The sequence below is a fragment of the Octopus bimaculoides genome, chromosome 7 (assembly GCF_001194135.2).
Source record: "Octopus bimaculoides isolate UCB-OBI-ISO-001 chromosome 7, ASM119413v2, whole genome shotgun sequence".
Taxonomy (NCBI): Eukaryota; Metazoa; Mollusca; class Cephalopoda; order Octopoda; family Octopodidae; genus Octopus; species Octopus bimaculoides.
Genome location: NC_068987.1, coordinates 13,330,718 through 13,344,603, shown reverse-complemented (window position 1 = coordinate 13,344,603; position 13,886 = coordinate 13,330,718). Strand labels below are relative to the sequence as shown.

The following is a 13,886-nucleotide window of genomic DNA, read 5'->3' as shown; positions in this document are numbered from 1 at the left end:
GTGGTACCCTGGGAGAAAGAACAGCTAGGTAATAATCAATCAAATATGATCTGTCCCTTGCTAAGATATCACTGCAATTAGAAGAATAATGATTTTGGAAGATAAGGTCATTTTCTAATTGTTTTTTCTTAAATACAGCAGATGAAAATTTTGACCTTTCCTCTTTTTGTCAGAGTTGATAAATAATCTACCAGTTCAGGGCAGTGGATTGATGGAACTTAACGGAATTCTTTAGCCTATCAGATAAGATGCCTTATATTGCATACCTGTTTCACCTCTTCTGAGTTTGAATTCCGCTCAGTCGTGCAATGGCCAGAGTTTAATCACCTGACACTATAAGCACTACATCCAGCCTGCAATTGGTCAGCATGACTTCATCCAGCAGTGAATTTAAAATGGCTGAATGGAATGGGAAAAATGAGAATAATTTGGTAAAAGACAAAAAAAAAAAAAAAATATTGTTTGATAAATTAGATGCAAATTTATGTATAATACTCACATATACACACACACACACACATGCGGATACATATATGTATATAGACATAAATATACATACATACATATATATCAATCACATATACATAAGCATTTGCAGTTTTAGTGTCTGCAGTGTATTTTGTGATGAAGAATTTGATGCTTTGATTAAGTTAAGGCAACACTTGATGTAAAATGTGGTGAATTCTCTTGCAGAAAACTCTGATGCTAAATATATTTCATTGTATAATAATTAATCATTTTCAAAAATTATTCCCATGAGATGATAGTTTTTTTAAAAAAAAATCTTTCATTTTTTGCTTTGTAGAAAATATTTTTAAATTTTGGAGTAAAAGAGCAGTCTTGTATAATAATTTTAAACATTGCCAAAAGGACTTACAAAGTTACGGTCAATGAATCATATAATTATCAATGATTTGTACAATGGTGATGATGGTGATGATGAAAATAATGGTAGTTTAATGGAACCTCCATTGTTTGAATGATTTGAATATGATGAAGGCACCAACTGGTAGGCTGTATGTGGGGGAAAAAAGGCATCATCAGGAAATATGGCTGGTACTTGACATCTGTAGGTTACCAAGGCAGCGCCATTCTGTGTTTTCTTGACTGAGGTCTAGTTTTCGTAAATGGATATATATAGCACCCATGAACTGGTTCTCTTTCAAGACATCATGGTTCCAAACAGTCACTTGCAAAGTTCGCTTCTTAACATCTTCCAGAGACATCTTGTACTGCATCTGTCAGGACAAATAAAAACTTTAATATTATCTTAATTTCATAGCTTCACAATTTTGCATGAGGTTTATTATTCTATAACAATACAGTCCATACTTTATCAATTATTGTCTGACTCTACAGGATGTATTGCAATTATCAATTGGCAATTAAGACCAGTTCATACTGGAGTTAAGGTCAGACAATTGTTGGGCTTATGACAGTTATTGAGCCAGAAACACACATCCATGACGGTCTTCTAATCTCTAGACAATAAACCTGTCTTTTTCCTTAGTGACATGTCAATTCTGGAAGAATTCATGATTCTTGAAATTATCTATCCTTCTCTATCCTTAATTTGGTATTTGGTAATTAAGATACTACCTCCAGGGTTGAAGATAATTTTTTAAAAAATCAAGAAAAAAATCAGACAAGCCAGGGGACTCCACCATTCTATGGCTTGGAATGCCCTTCCTAACACACCTAACATCAGCACTGGTGAGGTCACCAAGTACCTGCAAGATAAGACCCCCCACCAATAAGCGGGATATATGCTTGTGCGTGTATATATATATATATTTATACACACACACACACATACATACCCTTCCCCCCACATATATGTATGTGAATCTTTGTCTCTTTATATTGATGTTGTGCAACTATTGTAAATGAACATCACTGTTATACAAGCGGTGTCCTTCATTTCCAATAATCAGTGCAAACATGTCTGGCCATGGAAACAGGTGAAAGTTGGGGGAAAGGTTGACAGGAAGAGCATCCAGCCATAGAAAATGTGCCTAAAACTCCAAGCACAGAAAAGTAGCTGTTAAAAAACAATGAAAAAGAAAACATAAATTTAATAATGGGAGTACTTACAACTTCATTGTAAGTTGGGTGTGTTGAATGCTTAACCACTTTAGTTTTTTGCTTCGTTAGCTTTTCAGGATCTGGTAGCAAGTAGAGTTTTACATAAGGACTGGGGTTTTCAATTCCATATGAACTCTGAGAATATAAAGGTAAAAAAAAAAACAACAAAAAAAAAGCCGTAAATCGTTAGTATTTTTTAATATAAATTATTACAACAATAAAATTCATAAATTCGTCGTTTTAATCACGTGACAATTGAGTGAAAACTAGGACTTTCAGAAAATTGAATATAAGATTGAAATAAAACAATCATTGTCGATATTAGTACATCACTAATATTTAAATACTTAACGCCATTTATATACTGGAATTTTACCAAGGGACGTAACTCTTTCTCGAATCATTACATGAAGTATATTTAATGCAAAAATTTAGATATAAACTGATATGTGCATGTTATCTATGCTCTCTCTCTCTCTCTCTCTATCTATATAGTTCAAATTTACAGAAAACAGAAGACGAAGACAGGTGTAGAAACATCAATAACAACATCTGTATACATACCAAGCCTCTTGCATGCATGATCATAACTTGGAGGTGTTCTTTTTGATACTGAATTGATATTTTTAGTTCTCCTCGGATTCCTGTCGAAGTCATATTCCGGACATTATTAACAGTATCTGTGAAAAAGAAACAAGCAAAAAAAAAAAAAAATTTAACAAGACTGTTCTTTTTACTCCAAAATTTTTTAATATTTTCTAACACACTGCCGGCATGTTCCGAAACCCTGTCAGTGTGAATTGCGCCACCGACGGAAGAAACTGTGGCCCCTTCCTATGTGATAGACGAGGGATTTGTAATCCTTTTTCACAAGGGAGGAGCTTTAGAAAACTTTGTAAAGAAGGTGAAAAGAAAAGGCCGGAGGGAAGGGGTTCTGTCCGGCACTGAGGACCCTGATTGGCCTCTGCAGGTGGCTGCGGAGGTCCATAGGGGAATCTGACTTGTGCAGGATAATGAACTCCTTCCCCAGGGATATATTTAAATTTATGCTAAAGTGTCTCGACTTGGCAACGTCCAGGTACTTGCATGAGGCAGTGTGCCTAGTCGGGCATAGAAGCAAGAGGCTTTAATGCCTAGAGTTGTAAAAAAGGTAAGAGGCTTAGTGCCTCATTTTGTAAGGACGTGGAGTCCATTTGCGAAAAATGTAAGAGGCTTAGTGCCTTTTTTCAAAGGACATTGTGTCCCAATGAACTATAGTAAGAGGTTTATAATCTCAATTGGTTTTATAAAAGAGAAAAAAAGAACAATGTTTTTAGGAAGCATTGATTGGCAGGCATCCTCTGCTTCCTTCATCAATATCATTATTTTGCTCATCATTCATTTCATTTGTGTTGTTGTCCAGCCCGCACTTGCTTCTATCTATGTAATGCTTTTATGGAAAACTTGATGAAATAAAGAAGCTTGCTTCCCAACCACATGGGTTCCAGGTTCAGTCCCATTGCATCACTGGTACTTAATTTACTGACCCCGAAAAGATGAAAGGCAAAGTCGACTTTGGCAGAATTTGAACTCAGAATGTAGCAATGGGTGAAACAATGCTAAGCATTTCGCTCAGCATGCTAACGATTGTGCTAGCTCGCTGCCATCATGTCTTAATAAATAATAAATCTCAATAGAATTACAAATAAGACTCCACAAGTATCTACTCACCCTGTAAACCATTGTTCATGTTCAGACCAGAACTTTGTTCATCTCGAATGAGTGGGTGAAAGAAAGTATAGACAAGGTCACACTGAAATGGAAATTGAAAAACAACCATTGAAAACAAACACAGGGGAATTTATTAGCATTGCACACAGTGAAGTGAAAGAGGAGCAGCTTTAAAATTTCTTTGTATGGTTTAGTTCAGGGGTTCTCAACCATTTTTTATTTATGCACCCCCTTGATTCCTATTTTATTCTGGTGGACTCCCATAGCCGTTCAATGTTTAAAAACTATTACGGAGATGTACTTGCATAGCAAGTGACTTGATATGAGATCGTGTGCTGAAACAAAAACAATTGCAGTGTGGAAAATGTTTGTAAGCCATTTAAGAACACACAAAAAACCGTTACATTCACTTCAACATTTAAATTTAATTTGTGTCAAAATATTTTCGTTGCTTTGAAACTGTGACCTGTTCACCAACAAAACTTTGTGCAGCATAAAGTTTTGTCAGTGAACAGGTTGTGGTTTCAAAGCAACGAAAATATTTTGACACAAATTAAATTTAAATGTTGAAGTGAATCTCACGTTTTTTTGTGTGTTCTTAAATGGCTTACAGTAACTTTCCATGCTGCAATTGTTTAAAAACTAGTTTTATAGATACTTCTTTCAAAATTACTATGGAGTTAAACGCAGGTGTTATTCAAATTCTTTTACTTCCGACACATGTGTCGAAGATATCACTGGTATTATTCCAAAGGAATAAAATGGTGTAAAACAATGTAATCTTCTCTTCAGGGAAATGAAGAAATGAAACTCGTCAATAAGACATTTTAACAGAAATATATTTATATATGTTTGTTGTGTGTCTCTCCCACGACTTGACAACTGGTGCTGGTTTGTTTATGTCCCGATAACATAGCAGTTCAGGAAAAGTGACTGATAGAATAAGTACCAGACTTAAGAAATGAGTAATAGGGTTGATTTGTTTCTCTAAAACCTGTCAAGGGGGTACCCCACACGGCCGCATAAACAAGCGAAACAATAAAAGATGAAAAAATTAGAATAACAACATGTGGGTGGCACAGATTATCTCATACATGTAATGCAATTAATTGACAAACACTCACTGAGAAAACTACTTAAAAAATAATCTTTAAAAAACAAAAAGCGGCATTATGTAGGGGAGATAACTCCAGCAAGCTGAGGTCAGTGAAAATTTATGGCTAACGGTTTACAACCCTCGCCTTCACTTCGTTATTTCTTTTTTTTTTTTTTTTTAGCTTAGTGCTTCCTTTATCGAATAATGTTTAACAAATGCTTCAGTAATTTTAATTAAGCAGAAGGTAATTTTATACAAGAGTTTATTACGCATTTTTTCTGATACAATGCCAGCCGGCATTGTGCCTCTTTTGAAATATAATTGTAAACTAGTGCAGTCCCGTTGTGTGTTAAATTTTTTATGGAAATTTCTAAAGAAAGTGAGGATATACATATACTTCCTTTCCAGAAATTTTAAGGTGTTCAACTGGTATTTATTTTATTGATCCTGAAATAATGAAAAGCAAAGTTGACCTTGGTGGAATTTGATCTTAGAACATAAGGACAGACGAAATTTCACTAAGCATTTTGCCCAGCATGCTAACAATTCTGTCAGCTTGAAGACTTATATATTGACTTTACATTGAACCGTATGCTCAATCAGTCACATTTCTGCTTATTGATAATGTCACAATATCATTCTCATAATCTAATCCCAACAAAGATTTTTTTTTTAAATACTGAAAAATTTAGTAAAATAACTGTCATTATTAAACTAAGGTCTTTAAGGTGGCAAGCTGGGAGAATCGTCAGCATGCAGGATGAAATGCTCAGTGATATTTCGCTCATTTCTATGTTCTGAGTTCAAATTCTGCCAAGGTCGACTTTGCCTTTCATCCTTTCAGGGTCGATAAAATAAGTACCAGTGAATCACGGGTCAATGTAATCGACTCATCCCTTTCTCCCAAATTGCTGCTCTTGTGGCAAAATTTGAAACCATTATTAAACTAAGGTTTAAGTCAGCGAGCAGGTAGAATTGTTGGCACGTCGGGCGAAATGCTTAGCAGAACTTTGTCCATAGAAGGCGGCGAGCTGGCAGAAACGTTAGCACGCCGGGTGAAATGATTAGTGGTATTTCGTCTGCCGTTACGTTCTGAGTTCAAATTCCACCGAGGTCGACTTTGCCTTTCATCCTTTCGGGGTAGATAAATTAAGTACCAGTTACGCACTGGGGTTGATGTAATCGACTTAATCCCTTTGTCTGTCCTTGTTTGTCTCCTCTATGTTTTGCCCCTTGTGGGCAATAAAGAAATAAGAATTTTGTCCATCTTCATATTCTGAGTTCAAATTTCGCTGAAGTCGACTTTGCCTTTCATCCTTTCAGGCTCAATAAATTAAGTACCAGTGAAACACTGGGGTCGATGTAATCGACTAGTCCCCTTGCCCAAAATTTCAGGGCCTTGTTCCTTCAATACAAAAGATTATCAAACTAAGATTTGGAACATAAATTAACACAGAATTATTCCGTCAAGATTTCAATGATGTAGTTGTTTATTTTTTAGAATGAACATTGTAGGGTATGTCTGTAAAGCCAGATATGACTGGTTTGACCATAAAATAGATTTGGGCTGAATATGGTCAGTTTAAATGCTAAAGGGTTAAACAAGACGTTTGTGACATGGAACTAGGGATAGTGTTAAAAGGGTTAAAACAGACCCTTCCCATCACAACAAAAACAACACAATTATGCATTGATTCTAACAATCATCTGTAAAGAAAAAAAAAAGGGTTTGTTACAGAACTTACCTCAGAGATCTCAGGTGCATGCTTGAATATCTCTTTCACAAAGCTAGAAATTTCTAGCTTGCGATTCACAGCTACCGTCCTTACATTACTTCGTCCAAACATGACCCTGCAGAGAGAGAGAGATGGAATTAGAATATGAAACGAAAAATCACTTTTGTTTCGACTTCCTATTTAAGCATCAACAACACAGAGCTTGAAAGTGCTCTTCGGTCTTACTGATGGAAAAGCAACTTCTATAGAGCTGGTGCCATGTGAAAAGCACCCAGTACTCTCTGCTAAGTGCCTGGTGTTATTAGGAAGGGTATCCAGCTGTTGAAACCATACCAAAGCAGACATTGGAGCAAGATGTGGTTCTGTGATCCACTGAATCCTGTTGAATTGTCCTTATCCATGCCATGATGATGTTTCTCAAGTCTTTGATTGGCTGGAACAGAGTTGAACCAGGGTGATTGTTGCTGTCGCTTTACTACTACTACTACTACTACTACTACCAAATTCCACCACCACCACCACTTGTTGTTCATCATCATCATCATCAACATTATAGCAACAAAGACAACTGTAGAAGGACGTGCTTTTCTGGTTTAGTAGCTAGATACATCAGTTCTACAGATACACAGTTATTCCTAAAGATTAACTAAAATTGATAATCTCAAATACTTACTTTCCAGATAAGGGGGGCCAGAAGACCAAGGGGAATCGCTGCATCAGTTTTTCTCGAAACTCTAAAAACTCTGAGAAATGCCGAAAGACTATGGATGGCACCTTCACATTTTGTCTCATGATTCTAATTACATATGTCTGAAATAGGAAATAAATAGAATAAATAAAATGAAGTGTTATAGGTGTAGTGTTATATGTGGCAGTGTTGTTAAGAGCTTTGCTTTGCAACCATGTGGTTTTGGGTTCAGTCCCACTGTGTGACACCTTGGACAAAAGTGTATTTTACTATAGTCCTCTGTCAGCTAATGCCTTGTGAGTGAACTTGGTAGATGGAAACCGTGTAGAAGCATGTTGCATACATATGATTGTGTGTGTGTAGCTACCCCACTGCAAGTGTAGGTTTGTTCACATCACAGTCACTTGGCAGTTTGGCAAAAGGTATTGATAGAATAAGTACTGGACTTAAAAACATGTACAGGGGTTACTTTGTTCAACTAAATCCTTCAAGCTGGTGTCCCAGCATGGCTGCAGTCTAATCAGTGAAATATGTAAAGATCAAAGAAAATGTGATCTATAAATATAACATTACGATATATAATCATAAGGCAGAATTGTTAGCTGGCAAAATTGTTAGCTTGCTGGGAAAAATGCTGAGTGGTAAGCATTTCATCCATCTTCATGTTTTGAGTTCAAATTCTGCTGAAGGGGACTTTGCTTTTTATTGAATTGGAGTCAATAAAATAAGTAACCGTTGAACACTGAGGTTGATTTAATTGACTCAGTCTCTCCCTTGTGCCAAAAATTGAAATCAATATATAATCACATAAATATAATATTATAAAAAAAAAAATAACAGGTATCTATGGACATTTGTTATGGTAAGAAAAGGTGTCACTTTTATAAATATTTTCCCAACTGAACTAAATAATGAATATGCAAATTAGAAAAAAACTGTCCTATACTTACATAATGTTTCTCAGGAGTGTATCGTTTCTGGAAGTTGATGACTTCAATATTTGTAATACGTCCGTCTGTGTGGATGCTAAACAAACAAGGAAGGAAATTTAAACTGTCTACATTTTCATAAATTTATATGATACATACACATTGACCTTACTATAAATATAAACTCTAAATTTTGGTTGCTTACCTTTTTTTAGTAATTAATAAATTCTTAGATTATTATCCAATGTTGCCTTAACCCTTTAGCATTCAGATTACTTTGTCAGATATAATGCTTATTTATTCACATTGTTTTGAATTTATCCTACATTATCTCATAGCTTTGAGATTTCAATGATGAGATTGTTTATTTTTTAAATGACATTGTAGAAGAGGTGAAAGAAGCTGGATTTCATGTGGATTTATGCTTCAAACACTAGCTTAATAATGGCTAAGTTATTTTATTAAATTTTTCATTATTTTCAAAATTAAATGAAATAAAGTAATGTAGCTTAACAAAACATATGGTTACAAAAGAGCTAAAGAAAATTGTATTGAATATATGGAAAAGATGTAATTATATCTAATGCAAAAGTGGAATAATTTTTAAAGAATTTAAGTTTAAGAACATTAGGCTGTCATGCTGAAGATTTCTAAAAAGAATGAAATAGGTCTATACAGGTAGAATGGTATTTTGGCCAGATATGACCAGTTTAAATGCTAAGGGTTAAACATGTAGAATAAGTCTTGCTCACCTGTAGGTTTTTGGAACAAATGACAACAAGGCACCTTCATTGTGGCTAGAGAATTTTAGTTGAGCAAGATTGTGCATGAAGAAATTAAACTGTGTGAAAACTGAGCGGGAACTGTCTTCAATCATGCGTGTGAAGATAGCAGCAGCTTCGGCATCGGATTTTCCAGGAAGTAGTGCTTGCTGAATATAGGTGACAGCATTCTCGGACACACCAGGAATTCCTGATCGTGACATCTATAACACAAAAGAGATCACATGTAAATATATCATCATCATCATCGTTTAATGTCTGTTTTCCATGCTGGTATGGGTTGGACAGTTTGACAGGAGCTGGCCAGCTGGAGTTCCATTTGTCAGACTTGGCATGGTTCTCATTGGTTCAATGCCCTTCCTAATACCAATTACTTTACAGAGAGTGTACTGGGTATTTTTAATGTGGCACTGGGCTAGCAGGCCAAAACTTCAAAGTCACTGTCAAAAAGTTTAATAAACATGTACTCTACGAAAAAGTATTGAGTGATTCTTCAGTTTAATGTTAAATTGCTTTTATATATAACTTGACATAAAAAACACATTTATATTCTTTTATTCTTTCGCTTGTTTCAGTCATTCTGACTGTGGCCATGCTGGAGCACTGCCTTGAAGGGTCTTAAGTCGAAGCAGTTGAGTCGACCCCAGGACTTATTCTTTGTAAGCCTAGTAGTTATTCTATTGATCTCTTTTGCTGGATTGCTAAGTTACGGGGAAGTAAACACACCAACATCAGTTGTCAAGCAATGGTGGGGGGGACAAACACAGACACACACACCAAATATATCTATCTATCTATCTATCTATATATATATATATATATATGTGACATGGGCTTCTTTCAGTTTCCATCTACCAAATCCACCCACAAGGCTTTGGTCAGCACGAGGCTATAGTACAGTACCCTTGTCCAGGGTGCCCCGCAGTGGGACTGAACCTGGAACCATGTGGTTGGGAAGTGAGCTTCTTACCACACAACCATGCCTGCACCTATATATATATACATATATAAATACACACATACACATAAGATACAGGCATGGATGTGTGGTTATGAAGTTTGCTATGCAACCATCTAATTTCAGGTTCTATCCTGTTGTGTGTCACCTTGGGAGTTTTCTTTTATAGCGTATTATACCCTTCTTTTTCTAATCTCAACCAAGACTATCTTCTGCAGTCATCCTCTCTCTTATCCACTGTACTGATCCTGTTGCCCTGGAAAAAATGGAGAAATTATAAAGCAATGAGTATCTCTACTTGTCTTGCAGCGTAAAAGGTGAACCACAAGTGTTTGTGAGGTGGTGATGAACAAGTGAAAACATTGCAGGGTTGAGAGGACCCTTTATTCTTGCCATGACTTGTCAAGGACATGACAATTCCTCTAGTACTGGTGCCACAATAAAATGTATGCAGCATATTCTATATAGTGGTTGGGGCTAGGAAGAATGTCCAGCTGCAGAAACTGCACCAAAAGAAAATATATGGTTGGCTTTGGGCTATAGTAGAAGACACTTTTCCAAGGTGCCACACAGTGGGATTGAACCAGAAACCATATGGTTGGAAAGCAAACCTCTAACCATACAGCCACACCTCACACCTGTGTGTATAAGATGTGCATGATTTTAAAATTAAACCCCTCACACACACAAAAAAAAAATAATGCAAAAAGAGAGAATATTTACCAAAGAAAAGAAGTTGAGGAAAAGATTCCTGTTTCTGCGAAGAATATTGAATGCAGTACAGCAGAGATCCACAAAGCGCTGGAATCGACTACAGTTTTTGTCTCCACCATTAATGACATAAACCATGTCGGAGGTCAAAACAAATGGCACTCGGTCCCTATAAAATGAACGTAAAAAGATTCTGAAGTTACAGGACAAATAATTTGAATTTCACAAAATATTTCTTTAGAATTACTATAGCTTCGGGCTGACCAAAGCGACAGGGTTCTTTCAGTTTCCATCTGCCAAATCCACTTGCAAGGCTTTGGTTAGTCTGAGGCTATAATAGAAGACACTTGTCCAAGATGCCATGCAGTGGGACTGAACCCAGAACCATGTGGTCAGGAAGTAAGCTTCTTATTACACAGTTATGCCTGTGCCTATAATGATATAATATGTCACTTGTGATATTTAAGAAATTTTCAACAATACCATTGTGGTTTCCTTACCTTTTGAAGCTGCCAAACATCTGAGCATCACCAAGAAACTTGCCAAAGTCAATGTGAAACAAATGTCCTGACTGCTTCAACATGATATTGTCATTGTGTCTGTCACATATACCCAATACGTAAGTGGCTACGCAATATCCAGCACAAGAACACAAGAAGTTGTCCAAAGACTGAAAGTAAAAACATAGAACCAGAAGATGAATGAATCAATATAAATTAAAATAAAGTGTTGTGTGTATCAGTATATGAGTTAGTGTAAGGAACTAGGCACATGAATACAGGTCATCGTTGACTGGTCATAAGTCAGCCTATGTGGCCTACATAGCTGTTTTATATTTTTACATTGTTAAGGTACATTCTCAAGTAAAAGTCACACACAGCATTCTGTATTATACTGGCATTAGTCAAAAATTTCGGAGTCTCAAGCAGTTGCCTTATAAACAAATATGAGGTTGTCTTGATGTCTCCACTATAGGATAGTCATCCGACACAGTGGCAGTCAATAACCAAAGCTAGGGGAAGCCTTTGTTAGCTGACATCATCCATAGACAGGTCAATTTGTAAGAAATTAAACCCATTAGGTTTCAACTGGACTATATATTATTGCTGCTGGGAGCTGGCCAATCATCGTAAAGTCGATAGATTGTAAGTTAGATAGGTCGTAAGTTGACGACGACCTGTTTATATATCCTCAAATACTTACACAGTGATATAAGCAATCATTATTTATACAGAAATAGGTTCATACAAAGTAAAGGTGGAGAAGGAGAGATAGTTACAAATTAATATATATATATATATACATATATATATATATAGTTATTAATATTTCTAAGTCTCTCTAAAGGAGACTACGGCAGCGGTACTGGAAATTAATAGTTATCGCCAAGCAGTCATGGCAGTCCCAAAATTAGGACGAAAGCTGCCGTGAATTAGCTCCAAGAAGCCATCGCCTCTAGCTAGCTATGTGACACACGAAACCTGTGTCCTTTATAACCTTCGAACAGGGGATGTCAGCAGATTCCCCTTGCTGGTTTGGCATCTGCAGACTAGTTTCAGGGTGTTGCCCCTTGTCAATGCAGAGCAGCTAAGCTCCAGCCAGGCGGCGCTGCTGACTATCTGTTCGAAGGTTATAAAGGACACAGGTTTCGTGTGTCACATAGCTAGCTAGAGGCGATGGCTTCTTGGAGCTAATTCACGGCAGCTTTCGTCCTAATTTTGGGACTGCCATGACTGCTTGGCGATAACTATTAATTTCCAGTACCGCTGCCGTAGTCTCCTTTAGAGAGACTTAGAAATATTAATAACTCTATTTCTGAAAACCAGTGAATATATAATTAAGTAATCATTATATGAATGTCTACTTTTCCATGTTTGCGTGGGTCTCCAATGGTGGCATTAGACCAGAAGATGGGTTAAGTTCAAATAGTTCTGTTAAGGAGAACTCTATTCTTTACCATACTACTTTGTACTATTTGAAACAATTTGATTTATTACACTAAAAGAAAGAAGAAAAAATAGATTCAAACAACATACTTTGTCATATTCTAGTTGAGTTGGGTTATTTTTTTGTAACCATTCTTGAAGAGGTCGCTCTTTAAAAGAACCAGTTAGTCCATAAGAAACTTGGATTTTCCGAAGTGTTTCAGATTCTGTAACAATTTCAACCATTCCTATAATTTGGGGAAGAGAAAAAAGGAATTCAAATTCATGCTTACATAAATAAACATATTATTGTAGGGTGATCACATCCATGGTCATTAAGCTTCCATATGAAGTGGGATAGGGAAGTGGAGTTTTCCCTGTTTAGACTTTAAGGAGTACAGGTGTTGCTGAACTTTGTGTAGTAACTCTGGATACTGTGAGGTAGTGTAACTGATACATAGCATACTTATTTGAGGAGGCAAAATCCCTAGATGTTAAATTATTTTGAGTATGCAAAACAGTCAGAATCAAAATAAATGATGAGTATATTCATTCTTAACATGTTCTGGCAGATTTGAACATAAATATGCTATTCACTGTTGGGTTTTGTTTTTGGAGAACAACTTCCCCCTTCAGACAACGTGCATTGGCAACACACACACATTACAGTGATGTAGCAGACTCTGAGACACCAGTGTTTTGGCATAATTAATGCCTCTTCAGTCAGCGACTCTGAATGTAAACATCTGCAACTCTGAATGTATACAAGAATGGTTGTTCTTATTTACAGAATTCAGCAAACAAAATATTTGCCAATGTGTGCTAAAGTCTGCCAAGCAAATATGAAATGATTATTAGCATGCAAAACAGCAAAAATCAAAATGATGATGTATACATTAATACCTAACACATTCTGGCAGGATTTAGAAATAATACATTTCTAAATCTCTCAGAGAGATTTAAGCAGTAGTGATACGATGAAGTAGTTGCATGCTGTCAACTTAATGTGACAGTCCCCTGAACGGAATAATACTACTGTTGGTTAGACCTAGGAAGCTGCACCGCTTCCTGTCGGCATTGACACATTTCCTGTGTTCTTATGTTTAGGACACATTTCCTGTGTCCTTATGTTTAAGACACATTTCCTGTGTCCTTATGTTTAAGACACATTTCCTGTGTCCTTATGTAAACATAAGGACACAGGAAATGTGTCAAGGCCGACAGGAAGCAGTGCAGCTTCCTAGGTCTAACCAACAGTAGTATTAT

General features: G+C 36.3%; 1 protein-coding gene across 1 annotated transcript in view; it reads right to left on the bottom strand.

Annotated features, from left to right (window-relative positions):
- Positions 1–6: 6 nt before the first annotated feature.
- Positions 7–13,886, bottom strand: part of LOC106869736 (phosphatidylinositol 4-phosphate 3-kinase C2 domain-containing subunit alpha) — a 172,927-nt gene continuing 159,047 nt past the window's right edge. Inside the window, exons 24-34 of the mRNA XM_052969122.1 lie at positions 12,732–12,908; positions 11,196–11,365; positions 10,708–10,864; positions 8,997–9,229; positions 8,266–8,341; positions 7,301–7,437; positions 6,637–6,742; positions 3,796–3,877; positions 2,650–2,765; positions 2,095–2,220; positions 7–1,238 (exon numbers count right to left, since the gene is read on the bottom strand). Of these exons, the coding sequence (XP_052825082.1) occupies positions 1,041–1,238; positions 2,095–2,220; positions 2,650–2,765; positions 3,796–3,877; positions 6,637–6,742; positions 7,301–7,437; positions 8,266–8,341; positions 8,997–9,229; positions 10,708–10,864; positions 11,196–11,365; positions 12,732–12,908 (1,578 nt within the window). The 3' untranslated portion in view covers positions 7–1,040. The remainder of the gene's footprint in view (positions 1,239–2,094; positions 2,221–2,649; positions 2,766–3,795; positions 3,878–6,636; positions 6,743–7,300; positions 7,438–8,265; positions 8,342–8,996; positions 9,230–10,707; positions 10,865–11,195; positions 11,366–12,731; positions 12,909–13,886) is intronic.